Source organism: Capricornis sumatraensis, chromosome 9 (genome assembly GCF_032405125.1).
Source record: "Capricornis sumatraensis isolate serow.1 chromosome 9, serow.2, whole genome shotgun sequence".
In the NCBI taxonomy this organism is placed as follows: Eukaryota; Metazoa; Chordata; class Mammalia; order Artiodactyla; family Bovidae; genus Capricornis; species Capricornis sumatraensis.
In genome coordinates this window covers 106,481,776-106,505,654 of record NC_091077.1, presented here as the reverse complement: position 1 = coordinate 106,505,654, position 23,879 = coordinate 106,481,776, and the positions used below count along the sequence as shown (strand labels likewise).

The following is a 23,879-nucleotide window of genomic DNA, read 5'->3' as shown; positions in this document are numbered from 1 at the left end:
TTTTAAGTTTCCTTTTTGTTTCCCTGCCTTATTGGTAAGGGTAAGACAGTCATACAGTGTTTACCTGCCTGAGTTCATGAAGTTTGTATCCTGGGGGAATGGTGAGAACTTAGTTGTGGCTGAGAGTGTAGAGAGCGGTGATGTGAAGTGATCCATTGGGTTTTAACTTCCTTAGTCTTGAATATCCCAGCTATTTGTTACAAACTCAGACTAATAGCTTTTCTCCTCTCCTGGTAGTTAGGTTTGGAGGTTTGAAAAAAAAGAAAAGAAAATAGAGAAAGAGGCACACTGTTTCCGACAAGTAGAAACAAAGCTGGTTTCAGCCTTGGTTCTTACTGCTTGTACTCCTCAACATGCCCCGATTGTTTTCTTCTTCCTTTCTAACTTTCAGTCCAGTTCAGTCGCTCAGTCGTGTCCGACTCTTTGCGACCCCATGAATCACAGCACACCAGGCCTCCCTGTTCATCACCAACTCCCGGAGTTCACTCAGACTCACGTCCATCGAGTCAGTGATGCCATCCAACCATCTCATCCTCGGTCATCCCGTTCTCCTCCTGCCCCCAATCCCTCCCAGCATCAGAGTCTTTTCCAATGAGTCAACTCTTCGCATGAGGTGGCCAAAGTACTGGAGTTTCAGCTTTAGCATCATTCCTTCCAAAGAACACCCAGGGCTAATCTCCTTCAGAATGGACTGGTTGGATCTCCTTGCAGTCCAAGGGACTCTCAAGAGTCTTCCCAACACCACAGTTCAAAAGCATCAATTCTTCAGTGCTCAGCCTTCTTCACAGTCCAACTCTCACATCCATACATGACCATAGGACAAACCATAGCCTTGACTAGACGGACCTTAGTCGGCAAAGTAATGTCTCTGCTTTTGAATATGCTATCTAGGTTGGCCATAACTTTTCTTTCAATGAGTAAGCGTCTTTTAATTTCATGGCTGCAATCACCATCTGCAGTGATTTTGGAGCCCCCAAAAATAAAGTCTGACACTGTTTCCACTGTTTCCTCATCTATTTCCCATGAAGCGTGAGACCGGATGCCATGATCTTTGTTTTCTGAATGTTGAGCTTTAAGCCAACTTTTTCACCAATTCAGTTCAATTCTGACCCTAACTCCTGGAGTCAGTGCAGACCTTACAGTTTACGGGCTTAGTCCCATGCCTGTCCCTGCTTAATGTACCTGCCACAAGTCCTGAAAGTGAAGTCAGTCAGTTGTGTCCGACTCTTTGCGATCCCATGGACTGTAGCCTACCACACTCCTCCGTCCATGATATTTTCCAGGCAAGAGTACTGGAGTGGGTTGCCATCCCCTTCTCCAGAGGATCTTCTTGACCCAGGGATCGAACCTGGGTCTCCCGCATTGTAGGCAGACGCTTTACCATCTGAGCCACCATGGAAGTCTGGAGCCACCTATACTTCTGACTGACCATTTTTAAAACTAGAAGTTCCCCATGTCCCCTGCTCAAGGTGATAATTTGCTAGAGTGATCAGAACTCAGGAAAATACTAATGTTTACTCTTTTAGTGTAGAGGATATAACCCAAGACCAAACGAATGGAAAAGATGCCAGGGGCAAGATTTCAGGGAGAGGGTATGGAGCTTCTATGTCCTCTAAAGGCATATCACCCTCACAGCACTTTAATATTCACCAACTCAGAAGCCCTCCAGATGTCATTGTTCAAGAGTTTTTATCACCTATCTTCGGCTGTCCTCTCTTCCCAGAAACTCAGAGGATGGGACTGGAAGTTTCCGTACTCTAATTACATGGTGTCTGGTCTTTCTTGTGACTAGCGCCCATCCTAAAGCTCTCTAGGGGCCCCAACTTAGGTCATTTCATTACTGTAAACTCAGGCATGGTCACAAGGGGCTAACTAAAGAAAACAAAAGACATTCCCATCACTCAGGAAATTCCTAGAACTTTAGGAGCTCTGTTCTAGAAACTGGAGACAAAAGACCAAATATATTTTTAAAATTATATGACAGTTATTATTATGCTTTAATATTAAGAAGCTTTTTGATTGTGGTTTTCATGCTGTAATCTAATTGTTATATATTAGAAAAAAATTAATGAAAGAATAGAAAGTAAGTTTCCATTTTTAGCAAAGTTTTGAATTTATTGCTTTTTTTTCCCCTCTCATAGGTCACTGATGAATTATTGGAAAAAATTGCATCAAGAAGTCAAAATATAATTGAAATCAACATTTCTGATTGTCGCAGTATGTCTGATACTGGCGTATGTGTTCTAGCATTTAAATGTCCTGGACTTCTTAGGTATACAGCTTACAGGTGTAAACAGCTTTCTGACACCTCTATTATTGCAGTTGCCTCTCACTGTCCTTTACTTCAGAAAGTTCATGTAGGCAACCAGGACAAACTGACTGATGAAGGACTCAAACAGGTAAATTTTAGAATCTATAAGATGGTTTTGCATGTATTAATGTGTTTTTTTGCAGTGTCACTTTGAAAGATTTTTATGTTAAAAGTAGTACTCAGAGAATAAGTCATTTTTTTATGTATCCATGAATATTTGGGTTCATGAACTAGAGTGCTGTGGCTGTAATGGACAAATTAACTTCTTTGGGTGTTTTAATGAGTGCTTGAACTTTTTTGACCAGCCATTTTATTTCTGTATTCTTTTGTTACTTAAATTTTGTACTAAATTTTGCTTTATGTAGGAGCTTCCCTGATAGCTCAGTTGTTAAAGAATCTACCTGCAATGCAGGAGACCGTGGTTCAGTTCCTGGGTCGGGAATATCCTCTGGAGAAGGGATAGCCTGTCCACTCCAGTATTCTTGAGCTTCCCTTGTGGCTCAGCTGGTAAAGAATCCGCCTGCAATGTGGGAGACCTGGGTTTGATCCCTGGGTTGAGAAGATCCCCTGGAGAAGGGAACAGCTACCTGCTCCAGTATTCAGGCCTGTAGAATTCCATGGACTGTATAGTCCATGGGGTCACCAAGAGTCGGACACGACTGAGCAACTTTCACTTGCTTTATGTAACAACAGTATGCAGTTTGGGTTAGCATGAGCTTTTAAAAATTAACTTTTAATTCCTCTCTTATGTTACTAGGTGAAATGCTGACATATTTTAAAATATCTTTTAAATGCAACTCCACCTTAAGGAGTATAAAATGAAGAAAAAGATGATAACTGCCTATATTAGGCACAGTAGTTGGGTTTAAATATCGTGTATTTTCTAGTTGATTCACTTTCTTTGGAAATGGTGTTTAAAGTTTCTTGTCTCAGAGTGAATATTGAATGGATTCTATGTGCCAGTCCCTGAATTTGTGAATGTTTTGAGTATTTAGTAATATTACCACTAATGTACTGGTCACTTTTTGTGTTTTTATATTTAGCCCTTGAAGTAACTTTGTGGGAGTTGTTGATATTGAACTTTTTGTTTAATTTTCATTTTGTAAAGGAAGAAATTAAGTCTTAGAGAGATTAAGAAACTTGGCTAATGTTCGGCAGACAGTGGACCTGGGACTGAAAGCCTGGGTTCCCTGAAGCCCTGCCGCCTTATTATCTTTCTGGTTTTCCATGGCAATCGACTGTACTCTCCTAGACCTCAAATAAGGGAGCCTTTCCATGAGGGCAGAAGCTATGCACATTTACCACTCTACACACAGTGCCCTTGGCAAGCATTTGTTGAAAAAAAGAATCAATTATTAATAATTCCGTTTAAGAACTTTGTCAGAACAGTTTTTTAAATTCAGAATTGAGATGTAGTCCCAGTACTTCCTAGTAAAAGCAGAATATCAGTGAAGTCCTAGATTTAAGTCTAATCTCAGATGAAACCAGAAATAACATGTATATCCCTAAATTTAGACATTATATATGGATTAACTGAAAACTCAGTACTAGAAGAAATTTGGAAAGTCTGTCCTAAATAGTACTGGGTTTGTCAATCCAATTTACACATTACGAATGCTTCAATTCCCTGGTGGCTCAGACAGTAAAGCGTCTGCCTACAAGGCCAGAGACCCGGGTTCGAACCCTGGGTCGGGAAGATCTCCTGGAGGAGGAAATGGGAACCCACTCTAGTATTCTTGTCTGGAGAATCCCATGGACGGAGGAGCCTGGCGGGCTACAGTCCACAGGGTCGCAAAGAGTCGGACACGACTGAGCGAATTCATTCATTCATTCATTCATTTTGTCTGCAAAGACTAATTGTGCAATAACGGTTTCTGCTATCTACAGGATTACTCACTAGCAAAGCATTTTACACAGTTAAGTCTATTGAAATAATCTTTAGGGTAAACTATAAATTTTGTAGACATGATGTGATTTTTTTGTGATTAGAAATTTCTCAGCAAATTATACTTTGCAGTGAAACATTTTAAAAAGTCTGTGTATTTATTAAGAAATGGATTAAATTTGTTATATATTTAAATCTGATGTAACACAAATAGGTGCCAGCTGAGCAGAGTGCCATGGTGCATACCTTACAGTAGAGTAAAGTCATATTTATGGTTGAAATAGAAGGAAACTAAAGAGTTCTTTAAGGAGCAAGATTTAATATGCTACTTAAGTGGTATGAATTTATCTAATGTTTATAGCTTTGAGACTAATTATGTAAATCTTTCCTAGAATGTGATGTGTTTTGAAACCTGAAAATTTATGACAGATTAGAAGTTTGCTTCAGATTTTTATGGTTTCTGAATTATGAATTAGTTATATATGAAGAAATAACCTGATAAAAGTAATAAAATAGTTTAAATCTTTTTCATCCTAATTAAAAAAAATTTATATATTTTTCTTTTTTTAAAAATCAATATTTTCAATTTTCAATATTTTCAATATTTTCAGTATTTCAATTTTTAATATTTTTAAAAATTATTTTTAGTATGCAGATAATTGCTTTACAGGGCTGCGTTAGTTTCTGCCGTACATCAGTGTGAATCAGCCATGGGTATACATATGTGTTCCCCCTGTCTTGAACCTCCCTCCCGCTTCCCAACCCATCCCACCCCTCTGGGTTGTCACAGAGTGCTGGGCTGAGCTCCCTGCGTTATACAGCACCTTTCTATTAGCTGTCTGTTTACACGTGATAAATGTATGCATTTCAGTACTGCTCTCTCAATTCTCTCAGCCTCTCCTGCTCACTCCCCACCCCCCACCGCTGTGTATATGAATCTGTTCTCTGAGTTTCTGTTCATCCCAAGTAATTTTTCAAAGTAATTGCATCTGAACCTCACTGTAGTTCAGTGAGAAATCCTTCCCTGTGCTTAAGACTGTGCTATGGTGGGGGGTGTATGTCCCCTTTTAGCCTCTTTGTTCTGATGAAATAGTGTTGTGGAGTAGTATAGTAGAGAATGGCTTTCATGTATACATAAAATACAAGTAAAAGTTTCATGAAGCAATTTTCTGTTCTATACTATTATGTTGAATAAATATTGATCTTGATTCCCTCAGTAAATTAATTTCTCATTGGTATTTGATAAGCTCTGCTGTGGAGTGTATTACCGTTTTAGTGAATTAACAACTTAAAAATGTATAATAAAGTTTCAAAGGCCTAGGATGGAACTTTCATAATTGATGAATTTTCCTGGTATTTTCTTTTCTACTCACAAACATAGCAATTAAACTGTTTATTCTACAGATCAAGTTAAAAAGTTTTAGGAATATTTTCCTGTTAGTAAAAACTGACAAATGTTTTAGAATGGTATACATGTATTTTATTGATAATATCTTTAAAAATATATTTTCATCATAACTACTGTAATTTTAGTTGACTTTAGCAAATACCATATGAATGTGTTTCTTAAAAAAATTATTTTTAATTAGAGGATAATTGCTTTACAATATTATGTTAGTTTCTGCCATACATCAACATGTACATATGTCCCCTCAGTCTTGAACCTGCCTCCCACCCTGTCCCACGCCTCTGGGCTGTCTGTGAAACACCGAGTTTGAGCTCCTTACATGATACATCAGCCTCCGCTGGCTGGCTGTCTCACACACGGTAGGGTATGTGTTCCCGTCTTCTCTCTGAAGCCCTCACACCTGCCCTTTCCCCTGCTGTGTCCACAAGTCTGCTCTCCGTGTCTGCCTCCATCGCTGCCCTGCGACTAGGGTCATCAGTACCATCTCTCTAGATTCCATATATATGTGTTAATCTGTGACATCTGTTTTTCTCTTTCTGACTTGCTTCACTCTGTATAATTGGCTCTGGGTTCATCCACCTCATTCGAACTGACTCCAGCCTGGTGGCTGAGCACTATTCCAGGTGTGTCTGTGCCTCCGCCTGTTCTGCATTCATCTGCTGGTGGGCGTCTGGGTTGCTCCCATGTCCTGGCTGTTGTAAACAGCGCTGCAGTGAACACTGGGGTACATGTGTCTCTCTCAGTTATGGTTTCCTCAGGGTATGTGCCCAGTAGTGGGACTGTTGGGTCGTATGGTAGTTTTATTCCTAGTGTTTTAAGGAATCTCCGTACTCTTCTCCATCAGTTTGCATTCCCACCAACAATGCAAGAGCACACACCCTCTTTAGTATTTATGTTTGTAGATTTTCTGATGATGGCCATTCTGACCTGTGTGAGGTGATACCTCACTGTAGTTGTGATTCGCAGTTCTCTAATACTGAGTGATGTTGAGCATCTTTTCATGTGTTTATTAGCTATCCGTATGTCTTTGAATAACATCTGTTTAGGTTTTTTGCCCACTTTTTGATTGGGTTGTTTGTTTTTTCCAGTGCTGCCTGAGCTGCTTGTAAATTTTGGAGATTAACCCTTTGTCAGTTGTTTAATTTGCTGTTATTTTCTCCCATCCTGAGGGTTATTTTTTTAACTTGTTTATAGTTTCCTTTGCTTTGTAAAAGCTTTTAAGTTTAATTAGATCCTACTTGTTTGTTTTTGTTTTTATTTCTATAAATAGGAGGTGGGTCATAGAGGATCTTGCTGTGGTTTATGTCAAGCAGTATACTGCCTATGTTTTCCTCTAAGAGCTTATAGTTTCTGAACTTATATTTAAGCCTTTAATCCATTTTGAGTTTATTTTTGTGTATAGTGTTAGGAGTTGTTCTCATTTCATTTTTTTATATGCTGTGTCCAGTTTTCCCAGCCCTACTTATTGAAGAGGGTGTCTTTTCTCCTTTGTAGATTCTTGCATTATATATTCTTACTGTATTCTCCATTGTATATTCCTCCTTTGTCAAAGGTAAGGTGCCCGTGGGGGTGTAGCTTATCTCTGGGCTTTCTGTCTTGTCCCATTGCTCTTCGTGTCTGTTTTTGTGACAGTGCTGCACTGTCTAGATGACTGTATCTTTGAGGTATAGCTGAAGTCATGCTGTGTGGTCAGTCGTGTCCAGCTCTGTGTGACCGCATGGAATGTAGCCTGCCATGCCCCTCTGTCCATGGAGTTTTCTAGGCAGGAGTGCTGGAGTGGATTGCCATTTCCTTTTCTAGGAGATCTTCCGGACCCAGAGATCAAACCTGCGTCTTTTGCGTCTCCTGGATTGGCAGGCAGGTTCTTTACCACTGAGCCACGTGGGAAGCCAGGAAGATTAATTCCTCCAGCTCCTGTTTTCTTTCTCAAGATTGTTTTGGCTATTAGGGGTCTTTTGTGTTCTATACAAATTGTGAAATTATTTTTTTTCTGGTTCTGTGAAAAAATACCATTGGTAGTTTGATAGGGATTGCCTTGAATCTGCAGATTGCTTTGGGCACTATAGTCATTTTCACAATATTGGTTCTTCTGATCCAAGTAACTGTGTATCTCTCCATCTGTTTGAATGTATTTTTTTGACTTAAGTTTATAAAAGCAATGATGTAAATCATTTTAGTTTGGAGTTGTAATGAGTATAAAATTTAATATATTAAGTATTGCATTCGCCTCACAATATTTCTTAAACTTTTGGTGAAATACCTGATAAGCTTTTTTTTTTTTTTTGCCGTATTCTCTGTTCTTTGTGAAATACCACCTTGAAATCCTGATATTCTTATTTCTATTAAAATTATCATTGCCATATTTCTATTATTTATATGTATCTTGTAAAACTAAAATCACATATTTAGGGGGGAAAAGAGCTATTTAATTAAGAATAGTAGGCTGTGTATGTTTTTCTAGTATTTTACTCCCATCTAGCACATCACAGCAAACAGGAGACAGCAGAGTAGTGAAAGTATTCAAAGAAATCTAAGAAATTGTATTCATTAAGTTAATATTTTATGTGACTGCTCGTATTTGATTACAACAGTTTAACCCCTCAATCCAGTTAATGGATCTCTGTAGAAATTCTGGAAATAGTCACTGAAGGCATCTCCTAGATTAAAATGTACAAGATAATAGATGTTGTGTTGGTAAATTTGGGTCTTGCTCTATTACGGGTTTTTAGGCCTTTAAAAATGAATATGTAAAGTAAGATCAGCAGAATGATGGAGTGGACAGCTCCCAAACCCCATTCCTCCACAGAAACGTTTGAAAACAAACAGAAATCATCACAACCAACTTTGCCAGAATTCAGAAAAACAGTGTTTGACAGCAGAGTGAACGCTGGCAGGGAAAGGCAGTTTAAAGACAGCGACAGAGCTCTGCGACGCTTTGCTTGTCCGCGCCTCCTGCCTTCCCCAGCTTGGCAGCAGCACCGAAGAAGCAGCCTGAGCTCCCAGTGCATGTCCCTGGTTCCACAGGGAGCAGAGCAGACTTTATTCACAGTCCACTGTGTGTGTGTGTTCTGACCCGCTTGGGAGCTTCTTAAAGGACTCATGTATGATGCTCATGTTTGTTTCACCTAATTCAAAATACATTCAGGGTGGGTATTGTAAGCAAATACAAAAATCTGCAGTCGTTGGGACAGAAGATTATGGCTGAATCATGCACTGGATCACACAAGGCCTGAGAGGAAAAAGCCAAGGAGAGAATTTCTTTGGAAAATTAGGATAATCAGCTTTCTTTATGGTCCAGCTCTCACATCCATACATGACTTCTGGAAAAAACATAGCTTTGACTATATGGACCTTTGTTGGCAAAGTGATATCTCTGCTTTGTAATAAGCTGTCTAGGTCTGTCATAGCTTTCCTTGCAAGGAGCAGGCATCTTTTAATTTCATGACTGCAGAACTTACTTTGATTATAATTGGATTAAGTTCTCTAATTAAAGGGCAAAGATTGGCAGAATAAAAAAAAAAATCAACCATGCATATAAAGTCCAAAAAACATCCCTTTTAGATATTGACACAATGAGGTTGAAAGTTAACAAAAATGGAAAGAATTATTCCACTCAAACTCTAGTAACCAAGGAAGCTGTAGTGCTCCTCAACTTATGGTGTTTTGCCTGAATAATTTTTTGACTTTATGATGGTGTTCAATAGGCGCTGCACTTCAGATTTTGAACTTTCATCTTTTGCTGGGATACGACACTCAGGTTTCTGGGCGGTGCCAGTGGGCTGAGGCTCCCAGTCAGGCACACAGTCACGAGGGTAGACAGCTGTCACAGCGACAGCCACTCTGTACCCGTACTGCGGTTCTCTCTCTCACTTTTGGTGAAATTATACAAAGTGCTCAACAGTTTGTTATAAAGTAGGCTTCATGTGAGGGGGTTTTGCCCAACTATAGGCTTTGTTATAAAGTAGGCTTCATGTGAGGGGGTTTTGCCCAACTATAGGCTGATATAAGTCTTCTGAGCCTGTTTATGGTAGGCTAGGCTCTCCTGTGGTGTTCAGTAGATTAGTGTATTAGTGCATTTTTGACTTAGGATATTTTCAACTTACAGGTTTATCAGGAATTAAGTCTATTGTAAATTGAGGATCTGTATTATTATGAAAAAAAATTTTAAGTAAAAAGGTTACAGGAAGCAATGAAGGTCATTACAGAATGATAAAAATGTCAATTCATCAGAAAGATACATCAGTTACAAGCATATGACCCAAACAACACAGCTTCTAAATATATAAAGGGAAAATGCTCCTAAATATATAAAGACTTTAAGGGAGGAAAAGACAGTTTCACATTAATAGTTGGAGATGTTAATACCCTGCTTTCAGTAATGGAGAGAACAACCAGAAAAAGATCGGCAGTAAACCAGAGGGCTTGCACAGTGCTGTGAACCAGTTACAGCATGTATCTGCTGACGGATGCAGACAGTGGACTGCACTTAGCAGCAAGAGTGTGCGTGAAATAGTCTCAAAGTTAGACCTTATCTCCAGTCACAAACAACTTTTAATAAATTTGGCAAGATTGAAGCCATACAAGAATCTTTTTTGACCATAGTGATGTGAATTTAAGAATCAATAACAGAAAGAAAACTGAAAAATACACAAATGTCTGTAAGGTAAATAATATTCTCCTACACAACCAATGGGACAGTGAAGAAATCACAAGGGAAATTGGAAAATATATTGAATGAAAATGAAAATACAATATACCAAAATTATGGCAACAAAAATAGTGTTCAGAGAGATTTATGTTGTAAAAGTTTATGTTTACAAAAGAAAAATCTGAAATAAGTAACTTAACTGCACACCTGGAGAACTTAATTGGACACTTGGCATGGTTGCTCAGTTGCTGAGTTGTGTCCAGCCCTTTGCCACCCCATGGACTCCCACTGAGCTCCTCTGTCCAACCTGGGAAGGATACTGAAGTGCGTAATTTAATACCTGGAGGAACTTGCAAAAGAAGACCAAACTAAATCCAAAGCTAACAGAAGGAAAGAAATGATGATCAGAGCACAGAAAAATGAACTAGAAAGCAGAAAAGTTATAGAGAAAATCAATGAAACCAAAACCAGTATCTTTGAAAATACCAGCAAAAATGACAAACCTTTAACTAGATTGACTAAGTAAAAAAGAAGACTCAACTTACTAAATGGGAAATTTAAGAGCAGACATTACCACTAACTATAGAAATAAAAAGGATTATATAAGAAAATTATGAACAACTATATACAACAAAAACTGGATAGCCTAGATGAAATGGGTAAACTCCTAGAAATGTACAAGCTACAACACTGATGCAGAGATAAGCAGAAAATCTGAATGCAGATTTGTAGCAAGTAAGGAGATTGAATCAGAAGTAAAAATCCTTTCAACAAAGTGAAGTCTGGAATCAGATGACTTCCCTGTTAAATTTGGTCTAACAGGTAAGGAAGGAATAATACCAATCTGTCCCTCAAACTCTTTCAGAATATTTAAAAAAAAGCAACACTTGGTAGTTTCTGTGAGGCCAGCATTACCCTGATTCTAAAGCCAGGCAAAGACACTGCAAGAAAAGACAACTATAGACTAATATGTTTAATGGCTATAGATGCAGAAATCTTCAACAAAATACAGCAAACAGCATGTTAAAAGGATTATATACTATGACCGAGCATAATTTATCCCATGAATGGGAGGATGACTCAACATACAAAAATCAGTCAATGTAATGCACTGCGTTACCAGAATGAAGAAAGAGGCACTCATATAATCATCTTAATTGGCACAGAAAATGCATTTGGTGGTCAAACCCCTTTCCTTGATAAAACACACAATGAAATAGGAATAGAAAGGTACTTTCTCAACATGATAAAGGTGATATGTGACTGAAGTGCAGCTGATATACTCAATGGTGAATAGCTAAACAGTTTTCCCCTAAGATCAGGAACAGAAACAGTGTTGCATGTGCTGTGGAAGAATTTGGTGGTTCATCAAAAGATTAAATGTAGAACTATCATCAGTCACTCAGTCAGTCCAGTCGCTCAGTCGTGTCTGACTCTTTGCGACCCCATGAATAGCAGCACGCCAGGCCTCCCTGTCCATCACCAACTCCCGGAGTTCACTTCGACTCACGTCCATCGAGTCTGTGATGCCATCCAGCCATCTTATCCTCTGTCGTCCCCTTTTCCTCCTGCCCCCAATCCCTCCCAGCATCAGAGTCTTTTCCAATGAGTCAACTCTTCGCATGAGGTGGCCAAAGTACTGGAGTTTCAGCTTTAGCATCATTCCTTCCAAAGAACACCCATGGCTGATCTCCTTTAGAATGGACTGGTTGGATCTCCTAGCAGTCCAAGGGACCCTCAAGAGTCTTCTCCAACACCACAGCTCAAAAGCATCAATTCTTTGGTGCTCAGCTTTCTTCACAGTCCAACTCTCACATCCATACATGACCACAGGAAAAACCATAGCCTTGACTAGACGGACCTTTGTTGGCAAAGTAATGTCTCTGCTTTTCAATATGCTATCTAGGTTGGTCATATGACCCAGTAATTCTTCCCTAAATACATAGTGACTGGAGTAGATCCTTGTTTACTTGTTTTCATTTGTCATTATTCACAATAGACAGAGGGTAGGAACAACCCAAGTGTCCATTGAGGTGAATGAGTGAATGAAATGTATGTATGTGTGATGAAATGCTATTAGGCCTTACGCTGCTGCTGCTAAGTCACTTCAGTCGTGTCCGACTCTGTGTGACCGCATAGATGGCAGCCCACCAGGCTCCCCCGTCCCTGGGATTCTCCAGGTAAGAACACTGGAGTGGGTTGCCATTTCCTTCTCCAATGCATGAAAGTGAAAAGTGAAAGTGAAGTCGCTCAGTTGTGTCCGACCCTTAGTGACCCCATGGACTACAGCCTTTCAGGCTCCTCCGTCCATGGGATTTTCCAGGCAAGAGTACTGGAGTAGGGTGCCATTGCCTTCTAATGGAATGAAATGCTGTACCTGTTACTGTATGAGTGAACTTTGAAAACACATGCCAAGTTAAATAGACTGGACACAAAGAACAAATACTGTAAGATTCTACTTATATAAATTACCCGTTTAGTCACTTCAGTCATGTCTGACTGTGTGACCCTATGTAGCCTGCCAGGTTCCTCTGTCTTTGGGATTCTCCAGGCCAGAGTACTGAAATGGGTTGCCATGCCCTCCTCCATGGGATCTTCCCAACTCAGGGATCGAACCTGGGTCTCCTGGGTCTCCTGCTTTGCAGGCAGATTCTTTACTGCTGAGCCAACAGGGAAGCCCTATAAATTACCTCCTAGAGGCAAATACATAGAGACAGATGCAGGTAGAGTGTTTCATGGGGTAGGGGAAGTGGAGAATGGGTGCTCAGTTGGCTTCAGTCGTGTCCGACTCTGTGACCCCGTGGACTGTGGCCTGCCAGGCTCCTCTGTCCATGGAATTCTCCAGGCAAGGATACTGGAGTGGGCTGCCATGCCCTCCTCGAGGGAGTCTTCCTGACCCAGGGATCAAACTTGCATCTAGTGCATGACAGGTGGATTCTTTACCACTGAGCTGCTGGGGCAGCCCAGGGAATGGGTACTTGTTGCTTAATGGGTAGGCAGTTTCTGTCTGAGGGGATGAGAAAGTTTTGGGAATAGTGGGGATGGCTGTACAACACCATGGAAATAATGCCACTGAATTGTGTGCCTAAACGTAGTTAAAGGAGCGACTTTATGTTACATACATTTTACCACAATAAAGGAAAGAGAAATGCTGAATTTCTATGAGATAAAGGAAACTCTCAGTCTCATCTAATCTATCTCTACATGCTCTAGTGATAGTCAGTTAAATAAAGAGCAGGTATGTAACCTCTATGTTGCTGTTCAGTGACTCAGTTGTGTCCAACTCTTTGTGACCCCATGGACTGCGGCACTCCAGGCCTCCCTGTCCTTTACCATCTCCCGGGGTTTGCTCCGAATCATGTCCAGTGAGTCGGTGATGCCATCCAGCCATCTCATCCTCTGTCGCTCCCTTCTCTTGCCCTCAGTCTTTCCAGCATCAGGGTCTTTTCCAGTGCGTGGGCTCTTCGCATCGGTGGCCAGCATATTGGAGCTTCAGCTTCAGCATCAGTCCTTCCAATGAATATTCAAGATCGATTTATCTTAGGATTCACAAGTTTGATATCCTGGTAGTCCAAGGGCCTCTCAAGAATCTTCTCCAGGACCACAGTTCCAAAGCATCAGTTCTTCGGCGCTCTGCCATGTGTCAGCCACTGTTCATATATTCTGACTGTATATTCATAACATTTAATTTCTCTCTTGATTTACTGCCACTCTGTGAGATTGGTATTATTTCATTTTTATAGATGAGTAAGTTGTTACAGAGAGACTATTAGTAATTTATCTGAGATAAAGTAGTAAGTGATAGGGCTGGCATTCATATCCAGAGGTGCCTTGAGTTCATACTCAACCCATTTAGCTCATTTCCTTCCCTCTGCACATGGCATCCTTGTATGCCTGCTTAATCGTGTCTGACTCTTTGTGACCTCACGGACTGTGGCCTGCCAGACTCCTCTCCCCATGAGTTTTCCAGGCAAGAATACTGGAATGGGTTGCCATCTCCTTCTCCAGGGGATCTCCCCGACCCAGGAATGGTACCTGTGTCTCCTGCATTGGCAGGTGGATTCTTTACCAACCGGTGCCACCTGGGAAGCCAAACACTCATTTTTTGTCCCTGTAATGATGATTGTTACTTACAGTGAGGGTGAGAAAATAGAGATCTCGAGAAGCATTCTTTATCAAAATGTTTTATAGTTAAGTAGTTTTAAGAGTGTTTTAAGCATTCTGTCTCTAAATTAGCATCACAGTTGACAATGGGAAGTAAATGTATTTTGGGTGCTTTTTATGTGACAGGCATTGTATTTTGTGCTTTCATATTTTGTTATCCACTTTAAGCTTCACAGTAGCCCTGAAGTATTTCAGGATGAAAAATTGAATCTTTTGAAAGTTAAATAACTTACCCATGTTCACATAGTTGGGAAGTTATGGAGCCAATATTCTCTTTCTGTTTTGCTTGATTTCTGAATCTTGTCATGTGAGACCATATATAGGATTTTAAGCTGGGATGTACAATTCAATGACTATAGAAAATATTTTCCCTCTGTAACTGGGAGTATTGAGGCTTCATATAATTCAAGAAGCCCTCTTCATGGGAATTTATAGTACTTATAAAAATTTTTCTTCTCATAAATCCTAGTGAATAGTGTTCTAATAGCTTCCTTCTTTACCCATTGATAGTAATTATAATATATAAGATGTTTACTTAGTACTTTTATATGCTTTTCAGTGTGCCAATATGCATTTCTAATTGTGTTATTAAAAAAAGAACTCCACAACCCAGTGAGGTACAGGTATGCATTGTTAAAATTCAGTGTAAGTCTTCTCACCTAACGGGCCTGAGAATGGAAGTTGGTCAGTTAACTGAAATTCAGTTAAATGATAGAATCACAAAATCAATATGTGTGATAAACATTTAAATTAAAAGTGTTATATAATTGTAGATTCATTTAGTGAATCTTTTGATATAGAGTCAAGGCCTTTTTCTTGAATTAGAGATAGAGTTTTACTTTATTTTACTTATATAGATTTACCCACGGCTCAGTGGTAAAGAATTTGCCTGCAATGCTGGGGGCACAGGTTTGATTCCTGGGTCGGGAAGATCCCCTGGAGGAGGAAATGGCAGCCCACTCCAGTATTCTTGCCTGGAGAATCTCATGGACGGAGGAGGCTGGTGGGCTGCAGTCCATCGGGTTGCAAAGAGTCAGACGTGACTGAGTGTGTGATGGATGGATAGATTTTATTTGAAGTATAACAGTGATGTGGCACTGCTGACTTTCAGTTTTTATTAAGAATTGAAGTGGAACAGGAATATGGGTGCAGCTTCTTTGAGGTTGTGATTTTCCCAGTATTTTATAATTTTATAGTGTCTTACTGAAAACTAATTTATTGGCATGTTTTCATGGCTTGTTCTGATTGAATGTAGAACATTCAACCTACTTTTTATAGCATGAGCTTTCTTTTTCTTTCTCATTTAAGTCAGTTTATTTAATATCTACTGTAATTATGTTAAAATAATTATAATTAGAAAAAACAGGTTTGGAAAGAAACATCACTTCCTGTTGACTTATTATTTTTTTTAATCTCAAGTTTTACTGGCATTTGTTTTTTCAATGTGGTGGTGGTGTTTTTTTTACTGTGGTAGACTCTTCATAATATTTACTATTTTAACAAGTTTTTCATTTTAACAACTTTTAAGCGTGCAATTCAGTGGCATTACGTACGTTCACTACATTGTGTAACCATCATGGACTCTATTCTGATTTCTAATTAGTATACTTTCAGGACCTATTCTAGCTACCTCATGTAAGTGGACTCATACACTTCTAACTCTTCTGTGTCTGGCTTATAACTTGCATAATGTTTTCACTGTTCGTAAAGTCAAACAATATAAATCTAGGAAAAAGATTCAAATTTGAGTCCTTAAAGTGGGTCAGATGAGTGGCAGTTTGAAAAATTTGCTTTGCTTTCTTTGATATCTCATTGTTTGTGTTCCTCTACTACCAATGATGAAACTACTGAATCAAATTATGAAATTGTTATTTTTATGATTTCATAAACATTAATATTTAGTGTAGTTGGGTGAAGTTACTATGAGATATGGATTGGGTTTTTTTCACTGCTTTCTTTTGTCTGTGTGTAATAGTGACAGCGGTGAGATAGCAGTAATGGAAAGAAGGAACAAATTCCCTCTTCTGTTGAAAGTATGCCTCATGTTTTAAGAATATGTTTTCACTACTGGTTTTGACCCCTTCCTGTGACCTTGGAAACCTGATCTCACTTCATCCCAGTGCAGTCTGTGTTGTGGTTTCAGTTATCTCGATTCTTTGTCGAATTATACTCTTCCTAAGGCGTTTGTTTTATTAAAAATGTGACCCAGTAACAGCAAATAGCTCATTAAAACATATTCTCTTTTGTAAATTCTTAAGGGTAGTGTGCAAAATTTTAGTTAAATTTTGAGATTCAGGGAAAATCATCTCCAGGTATTTTAGAGAAAATTTTGAAAAGTACCTTTGGAGTTCTAAGGGCTTCCCTGGTGCTCAGAAGGTAAAGAATCTGCCTGCAATTCAGGAGACCTGGGTTTGATCCCTGAGTTGAAAAGACTCCCCCCTGGAGAAAGTAATGGCTTCCCACTCCAGTATTCCTGTCTGGAGAATTCCGTGGACAGAGGAGCCTGGTGGGCTACATCCATGGGATCACAGAGTTGGACATGACTGAGTGACTAACACCCAAGGTTCTTGAGCAAAACTGTGAATAATCTTAAATGACTATTATAAAGAGGAAAAGAATCTTAAATGACTGTTATAAAGAGGAAAAGAATAAGTCAAGGATAATCCTGTTTATATTGATTTAGTCTGTTTATAGTTCTAACTGCTGTCATGTGCTAAAGTGAACTATGGATGAATAGGTGGCTTCATTTAAGTGCCAACACCCTCTGTATTAAATGCTTTCCTTCAGAGCTGACTGATGGGTGCCCTTGACACATGAGAGTTGGAGGAGAGTTTCTGTGACTGCTCATTCGACTTGCACCTTTCCTAGGGAACCGGATACTGGACTTGAATTGATAGAGATTCATAGCCTCCTAAATGACATACTGGGGTTCTGTGTCTTTGGTACCTAAGAACATTTACTTGGTGAAGAATGAGAGTTCAGATTGTGCCTGGCGTGTCAGATGCAAACAGCACTGAAGGGCAGGCTGGGTGTGAATGTGTGTGTGTATGTTTACTTCTGGGCTCCTTGTTCTGTCCGTTGATCTGTGCCTGCTTTTGTGCCAGTATCATACTGTTTTGATTACTGTAGCTTTGTAGTATAGTTTGAAATCAAGTGTGTGATGCTTCCTGCTTTTTTCTTTTTTCTAAGGATTGTTTTGATTATTTGAAGTCTTCTGTGGTTTCATATAAATTTTATGATTATTTGTTTTAGTTCTGTGAAAAATACCATTGGTATTGCACTGAATACGTAGACTACTTTGGTTAGTATAGTCATTTTAACAATATTCTTCTAGTCCACGTGAATGGTTTATCTTTCCATTTATTTGTGTCATCTTCAGTTTCTTTCATCATTGTTTTATAGTTTTCAGAGTACAGATCTTTTACCTTCTTGATTAAATTTATTTCTGGAACTTTAGAACATTTATTTGGGGTAACAGTGACTAGTACAGATAGACACCAACATGGATGCGGTCTTTCCTGGTATGTTTAGTGAGGCTGTCTAAAATAGAACATCAGTTTCTTCAGTGAGACTAAATGATGGTGATTGTCCCTTGAAACGCTCTTCCCTAGTAAGTTATTAGGGTCCCGTGCTGCTAATATCAGCTGAGACCATTACAGTGGTTCTTATGTATGTATGCTGCCCATGTGGCTGTTTGCTCTATGGAAAATCACAGTCACTTGTTTATAGATAAGCCATCAGAGCTACTTGCTAAGGTCAAAACACCATGTAATTGGTTTAAACATCTCTTCCAGACTGCAGCAGTATTAAGTTCAGTTCAGTTGCTCAGTTGTGTCTGACTCTTTGCGACCCCCCCCATCAACCGCAGCACACCAGGCCTCCCTGCCGGGGTCCAGCCCCGGTGGATCCAGGGTGATTCAAAGGTGGGGACGGAGTCGGCATCCTGGAAAAAACTTATTTAATTACAGATATAGAGCGAGATTAGAAACAGATAGTGTAGTAGGAGAATTAGTGGAGAAAAGAGGCTGAACAACTGGTTTACATGGAATATCAATCACCACCTACGTAGGCCACAGGCGTCTTTCCATTCTCCCAAAGGAGAGGAGGCACTGAGGCCTCCCCGGTCCGATCTCAGAAACCCAGGCAGAATTAGCAGGCTTGGTGAGTACCCACATTTCAGATGGGAATTCAGCCAGGAAAACGGGGAGCAAGAAAGAAACGACACGGGGGAATCAGTCTTTCCAGAAACTGATCCGATTTCTTTATTTTTCAGGTTTGTTTTTGTTATACATAGGGATGAATACAGAGTCACGCGGGGGTCAGCAGACCTCACCCTTGTCACAATCAGGTGCTTCATATAAAATTATACAAAGGTCTTATGAGTTTCATCATCTTTTAGCCATGAGGTCTGCTGACATTTTATGGCCCTTTCTGATACTGGTCAGTTAACCAGGAAACTTATTTTTCCAGGGGTGATTTTTTCTTAAATCAGGCGCCACCCTTCAAATAAAGTTGCATTCCTATAGGGTGAGGGTGTAGTGAGTTACAATCAAGAAAGGAATTTACTTAACCTAAGGTTTAACATGATTAATCTTAAAGGTTAATACTTATTTCTCCTATATGCTAGTTATATTCATTATAAGGACAGGAATATGGAGATTTAGCAGCAAGTATTGGCTCAACAAATGTAAACCCTTCAGCAGTGTTCCCCTTAAGATCTATTTTGTCTTAAGATAGTGATAAAGTTACATAGCATAGTGATTTATAGTGATTTATAACAAAGTACAGTGATCTATAACAAAAGAGAAGATTCATTAACTCAAAAAGTCTAGTATTGCTAACATCAAAAACTACTATATTTCCTTTTCTATATTCCAAATACATTGATTAATATACTCCCAGGTGCCTAAGGATATGGAGGCCTGATGGCAATCATTGACTCATCAATGAAAAAAGCCCTATGCTAATACTCCAAACTCTCTGTGCTGTTTATGGCTGAGAGGCTGTCACACAAGCTAGTCTGTCAGCAGAGAGGTTTGACCTGAGACATCCTTGTCACACCCAGGGCAGGGAATTAGCAGTAATTATTGGCAGGACAAATGAAAAAACCCTTCACCAGTATAATTCCTAATCAACCTACTAATGCTATACTAATAATCTTCTAACTTCTCAAAAGAGTCTGTATTTAGAAAGTTTTAAAACATCCCGTGCCTCTCACAGTTGGGAGGCTGTAAACAATCACATGCGGCCGGACGAGCCTGATCAGGCAGGCCAGAGAACCTCCAGAGTTCGTAAGTTGAAACACTCTCGTCACGCCCAGGAATTTTTATTAACTGGAGCTGCAAGTTAACTCCTTCTCTGAGAGAAATGGTTATGGGGAAGAGCTCCCCGTAAAGTACTCTGGTTTTGAGGGTAGATGCTCGGGAACAGGGGGTTTCCTGAGGCTTGATCACGCCTTTGCGTATGCCAAGCTTCCTTCCTCATGGCCTTTGCCATGGGCGGAGTTCCTCACGCTGGCTCCCAACACCTCCCTGTCCATCACCAACTCCCGGAGTTTACCCACACTCATGTCCATCGCATCGGTGATGCCATCCAGCCATGTCATCCTCTGTCGTCCCCTTCTCCTCCTGCCCCTAATCCCTCCCAGCATCAGGGTCTTTTCCAATGAGTTAGTTCTTCGCATCAGGTGGCCAAAGTATTGGAGTTTCAGCTTCAGCATCAGTCCTTCCAATGAATATTCAGGACTGATTTCCTTTAGGATGGACTGGTTGGATCTCCTTGCAGTCCAAGGGACTCTCAAGAGTCTTTTCCAGCACCACAGTTCAAAAGCATCAAGTTTTCGGTGCTCAGCTTTCTTCACAGTCCAACTCTCACATCCATACATGACTACTAGAAAAACCATAGCTTTGACTAGATGGACCTTTGCAGCAGTATAACTTACCTATTTTAACATGAGACTCTACCAAGCTGTCCACAGACATTGATGTCTAAGAGTCTTGTAGATACCTGTTACTCCTTTTATCCAGATTCTGTTCAGATTTCTGTTCTAATCCTGACTGGTGCACTAAGTGTTGAGGTCTCTTTATTGCTCAATATCTGAATAAATTGACAAATAAGACGTTGGAATAGTGGCAGAGGGAAAACACCAGCTTTAATACACAGAAAGGCTAGATTGGGAATGTTGCTTACTAATAGAGTTGAATACATCTGTTAATGCAAACACTATAGTTTGGTCAGTGGGCGCAGTCATCATTCACTAGGCTGAATCAGCAGTGCCCTGCAAATGTAGAAGTAGGTTGCTCCTTGTGGGCAGTTTATTCTCAAGGAGCAAAAGAACAGAGATGAACTGAACATATTCAGCTTATTAATGTAAGCTAATTAATAATCCTTGTAGAGACCAGGAGTTAGACCGGAGTTCACAGGAAGGACGCAATAGTAGAGAAGCATTTCCTGTGTGTTTCTGTGTGTGTTTTCTTGATTTATTCATTTTAGAACATCTGTGCTGTTTCCTTGCTATGGAAAGATGAGGATTTAGCTCACTTATCCTTTTCTGTTTCCTATCCCTTCCTAGTATCAACATAGTTCTAATTTTGATCAAATAAGTATTCAGTATTTACATTTTATAATTGTGTAAATACTTTTGTCCTCATTTACTTTACTAGTTTTTATATCTTAACAGTGATGGAGCCCACAGCTTGCCCCTTCCTGTTTTAGTATCTATATATAGATACTTAGTTAAATTTATTTTCTTAAAGCAGACAACAGTCTGTACTTCTTGAATGCATACTTGTGCATTAATGGTCATCTCCGTGTCTTACCTTCACTGCTATTCTTCATGTTCTCTTCTCGCTGTTCTGTGAGATGTTCTGTTGCCTAGATGTCATGCCTTCTTTCTCAGGATGTAGGCTCATGTTTTATAGGGCACAGACTGTGATCTCTTCCTGCATGGGATGTACGAATATATGGGACGTAAGGCTTTTTTGAGAATTTGCATGTGTGGCAATGTCTCTTTTCTACCTCTCACACTTAATAGAATCGTATATTTGAAATAATGTTCCTTCAGTGCTTAATGGCGTTGCTCTGTTGCTTTCTCTCATTAAGAAGTTGATGCTGTTTCCATCTTTAGTCCTCTGTATGAAATCTGCTTCTTCCTAGCAGTCTGTGGAATACTTTTATACCCACAGCTATGAAACTTTATGCTGGTTTGCCTTGGCATAGAGCTACTTTTGTCGTTTGTGGTTGGACGTATGGATGAGTCCTTTTGGTCTGGAAGTCAATATCCGCTCATCCTGGAACATTTTATGGAGTTATTTCTTTTAATTCCTCCATTTTCACTGTGAAAACAATCATCCTCCCATTTTCAGAAGTGTGCTTTTGCTCTCATCTGTCCATGGCCTACCCCCGTCAGAGGACGCTGTGGTGCAGGGCCCTCAGTGAACTGCACTCTTTCCCTGCTGTCTGAGAGGGGCAGGGGCGGGCTCTGCAGTGGCGGGGGGTGCTCTGAGGGGCTGGCAGCTTCTTCAGTGGACGTCTCAGGAGCCCTGGCGCCCTCCACACCAGCCCTGCCCTCGCCTCTGCACACGTGAGCTTGTTGGGTGTTTTGGTCGTCAGTTAAGATATTACTGCTCTGCTTTCTTCACTTACTGACTTTCAGTTTGGCTTTCTCTGGTCTGAGTAACATGCCAGTGTATGTTTGTTCTAGAAATATTTGTGCCTTTTTAATGCATTGTAAGATCTGGGAGCACATCTAACGAACATGATGAAAAGTGATGACAAAAAATGCTGTCACTGAATCTGTGACAGCGGTGATGTTACATGAGATTATTTTTGCTTCCTGTTGTTTACAGAGTTATGCATACTGCTAAACTACTATGATTGTCTGTTAGTAAGTGAAGGAGAGGTTAAAGTTCATTAGAGAATAGCAAGTAAATAAAAATGTACCTTTTTTTTCCCCCTTATGCATTTACCTGGAATCCTTGATTTCCACCTGTGGACCCAATTTAGAACTGCTGAATTAAATAGAACATGGTAGTATATGGGGCCATAATCATGGATCCCTTTATTTGTCCATTTTTCAAAAAGACTTCTTTACAGTGAAAAACTCTGATCAACCTTTTCAGTCATTCAACAAATATTTACTAAGTATCAGCTGACTATTAGACACAGGCACCATGGTTACATTAGTGAAATCTCTGTCTTCATGGAATTTATATTTCCAGTGGAAATATATTTGGTTATTGTGTTACCTAGATTAAAACAACATGCCTTGTGTATATCACCATTCCTAGAAAAATAGTTGAAATTGTGTATCTTTCTTACTTTATTTGAAACAAAACTTGAAAGTTTTTGTTTACAAATGATTTATTTGCAAAAAGATGTGAGAAGATTGGTAAAAAAGAAAAAAAAACCCCAATACCCATTATTGTACCGATCAGAAATAACTACTGTAAACACTTGGGTGTATATTTTATCTCCTTTGTATACATATGTATATATTTAAATATGTATATGTATACAGAAATATTCATAATTAGTAGAATTATATTATAAAACATGTACAGTTTACATTTTATTTGTCAAGTGTTTACTTCAATTTTGTTGTTGTTGTTGTTGTTCAGTTACTCAGTCGTGTCCAACTCTTTGCGACCCAATGGACTGCAGCACGCCCGGCTTCCCTGTCTTTCACCATCTCCCGGAGCTTGCTCAAACTCACGTCCATTGAGTCAGTGATGCCATCCAACCATCTCATCCTCTGTCATCCCCTTCTCCTCCTGCCTTCAGTCTTTCCCAGCACCATGGTCTTTCCCAGTGAGTCAGCTTTTCACATCAGATGGCCAGAGTATTAGAGCTTCAGCTTCAGCATCAGTCCTTCCAATGATGAATAGTCAGAGTTGATTTCCTTTTGGACTGACTGACTAATATTACTTGCAGTCCAAAGGACTCTCAAGAAACTTCTCCAACACCACAGTTCAAAAGCATCAATTCTTCAGTGCTCAGCCTTTTTATGGTCCAGTTCTCACATCTGTACATGTCTACTGGAAAAACCATAGCTTTGACTCTATGGACCGTTGTCAGCATATTAATGTCGTTGTTTTTTAATATGTTGTCTGGGTTTGTCATAGCTTTTCTTCCAAGGAGCAAGGGTCTTTTAATTTCATGGCTGCAGTTATCATCTGCAGTGATTTTGGAGCCCCCCCAAAATAAAGTCTTCCACTGTTTCACCATCTGTTTGCCATGAAGTGATGGGATGGGATGCCGTAATCTTAGTTTTTTGAATGTTGAGTTTTAAGCCAGCTTTTTCACTCTCCTTTTTCACCTTCATCAAGATGCTCTTTAGTTCCTCTTCGCTTTCTGCCATAAGGGTGATATCGTCTGCATACCTGAAGGTATTGATATTTCTCCTGGCGATCTTGATTCCAGCCTGTGCTGCATGCCGCCTGGCCTTTCTCATGATGTGCTCTGC

At 39.8% G+C, this 23,879-nt stretch overlaps 1 protein-coding gene across 1 annotated transcript in view; it reads left to right on the top strand.

The window, feature by feature from the left end:
• Positions 1-23,879, top strand: part of FBXL17 (F-box and leucine rich repeat protein 17) — a 512,147-nt gene that overhangs the window by 18,001 nt on the left and 470,267 nt on the right. Inside the window, exon 3 of the mRNA XM_068979792.1 lies at positions 2,142-2,399. Coding sequence (XP_068835893.1) covers positions 2,142-2,399 — 258 coding nt within the window. The remainder of the gene's footprint in view (positions 1-2,141; positions 2,400-23,879) is intronic.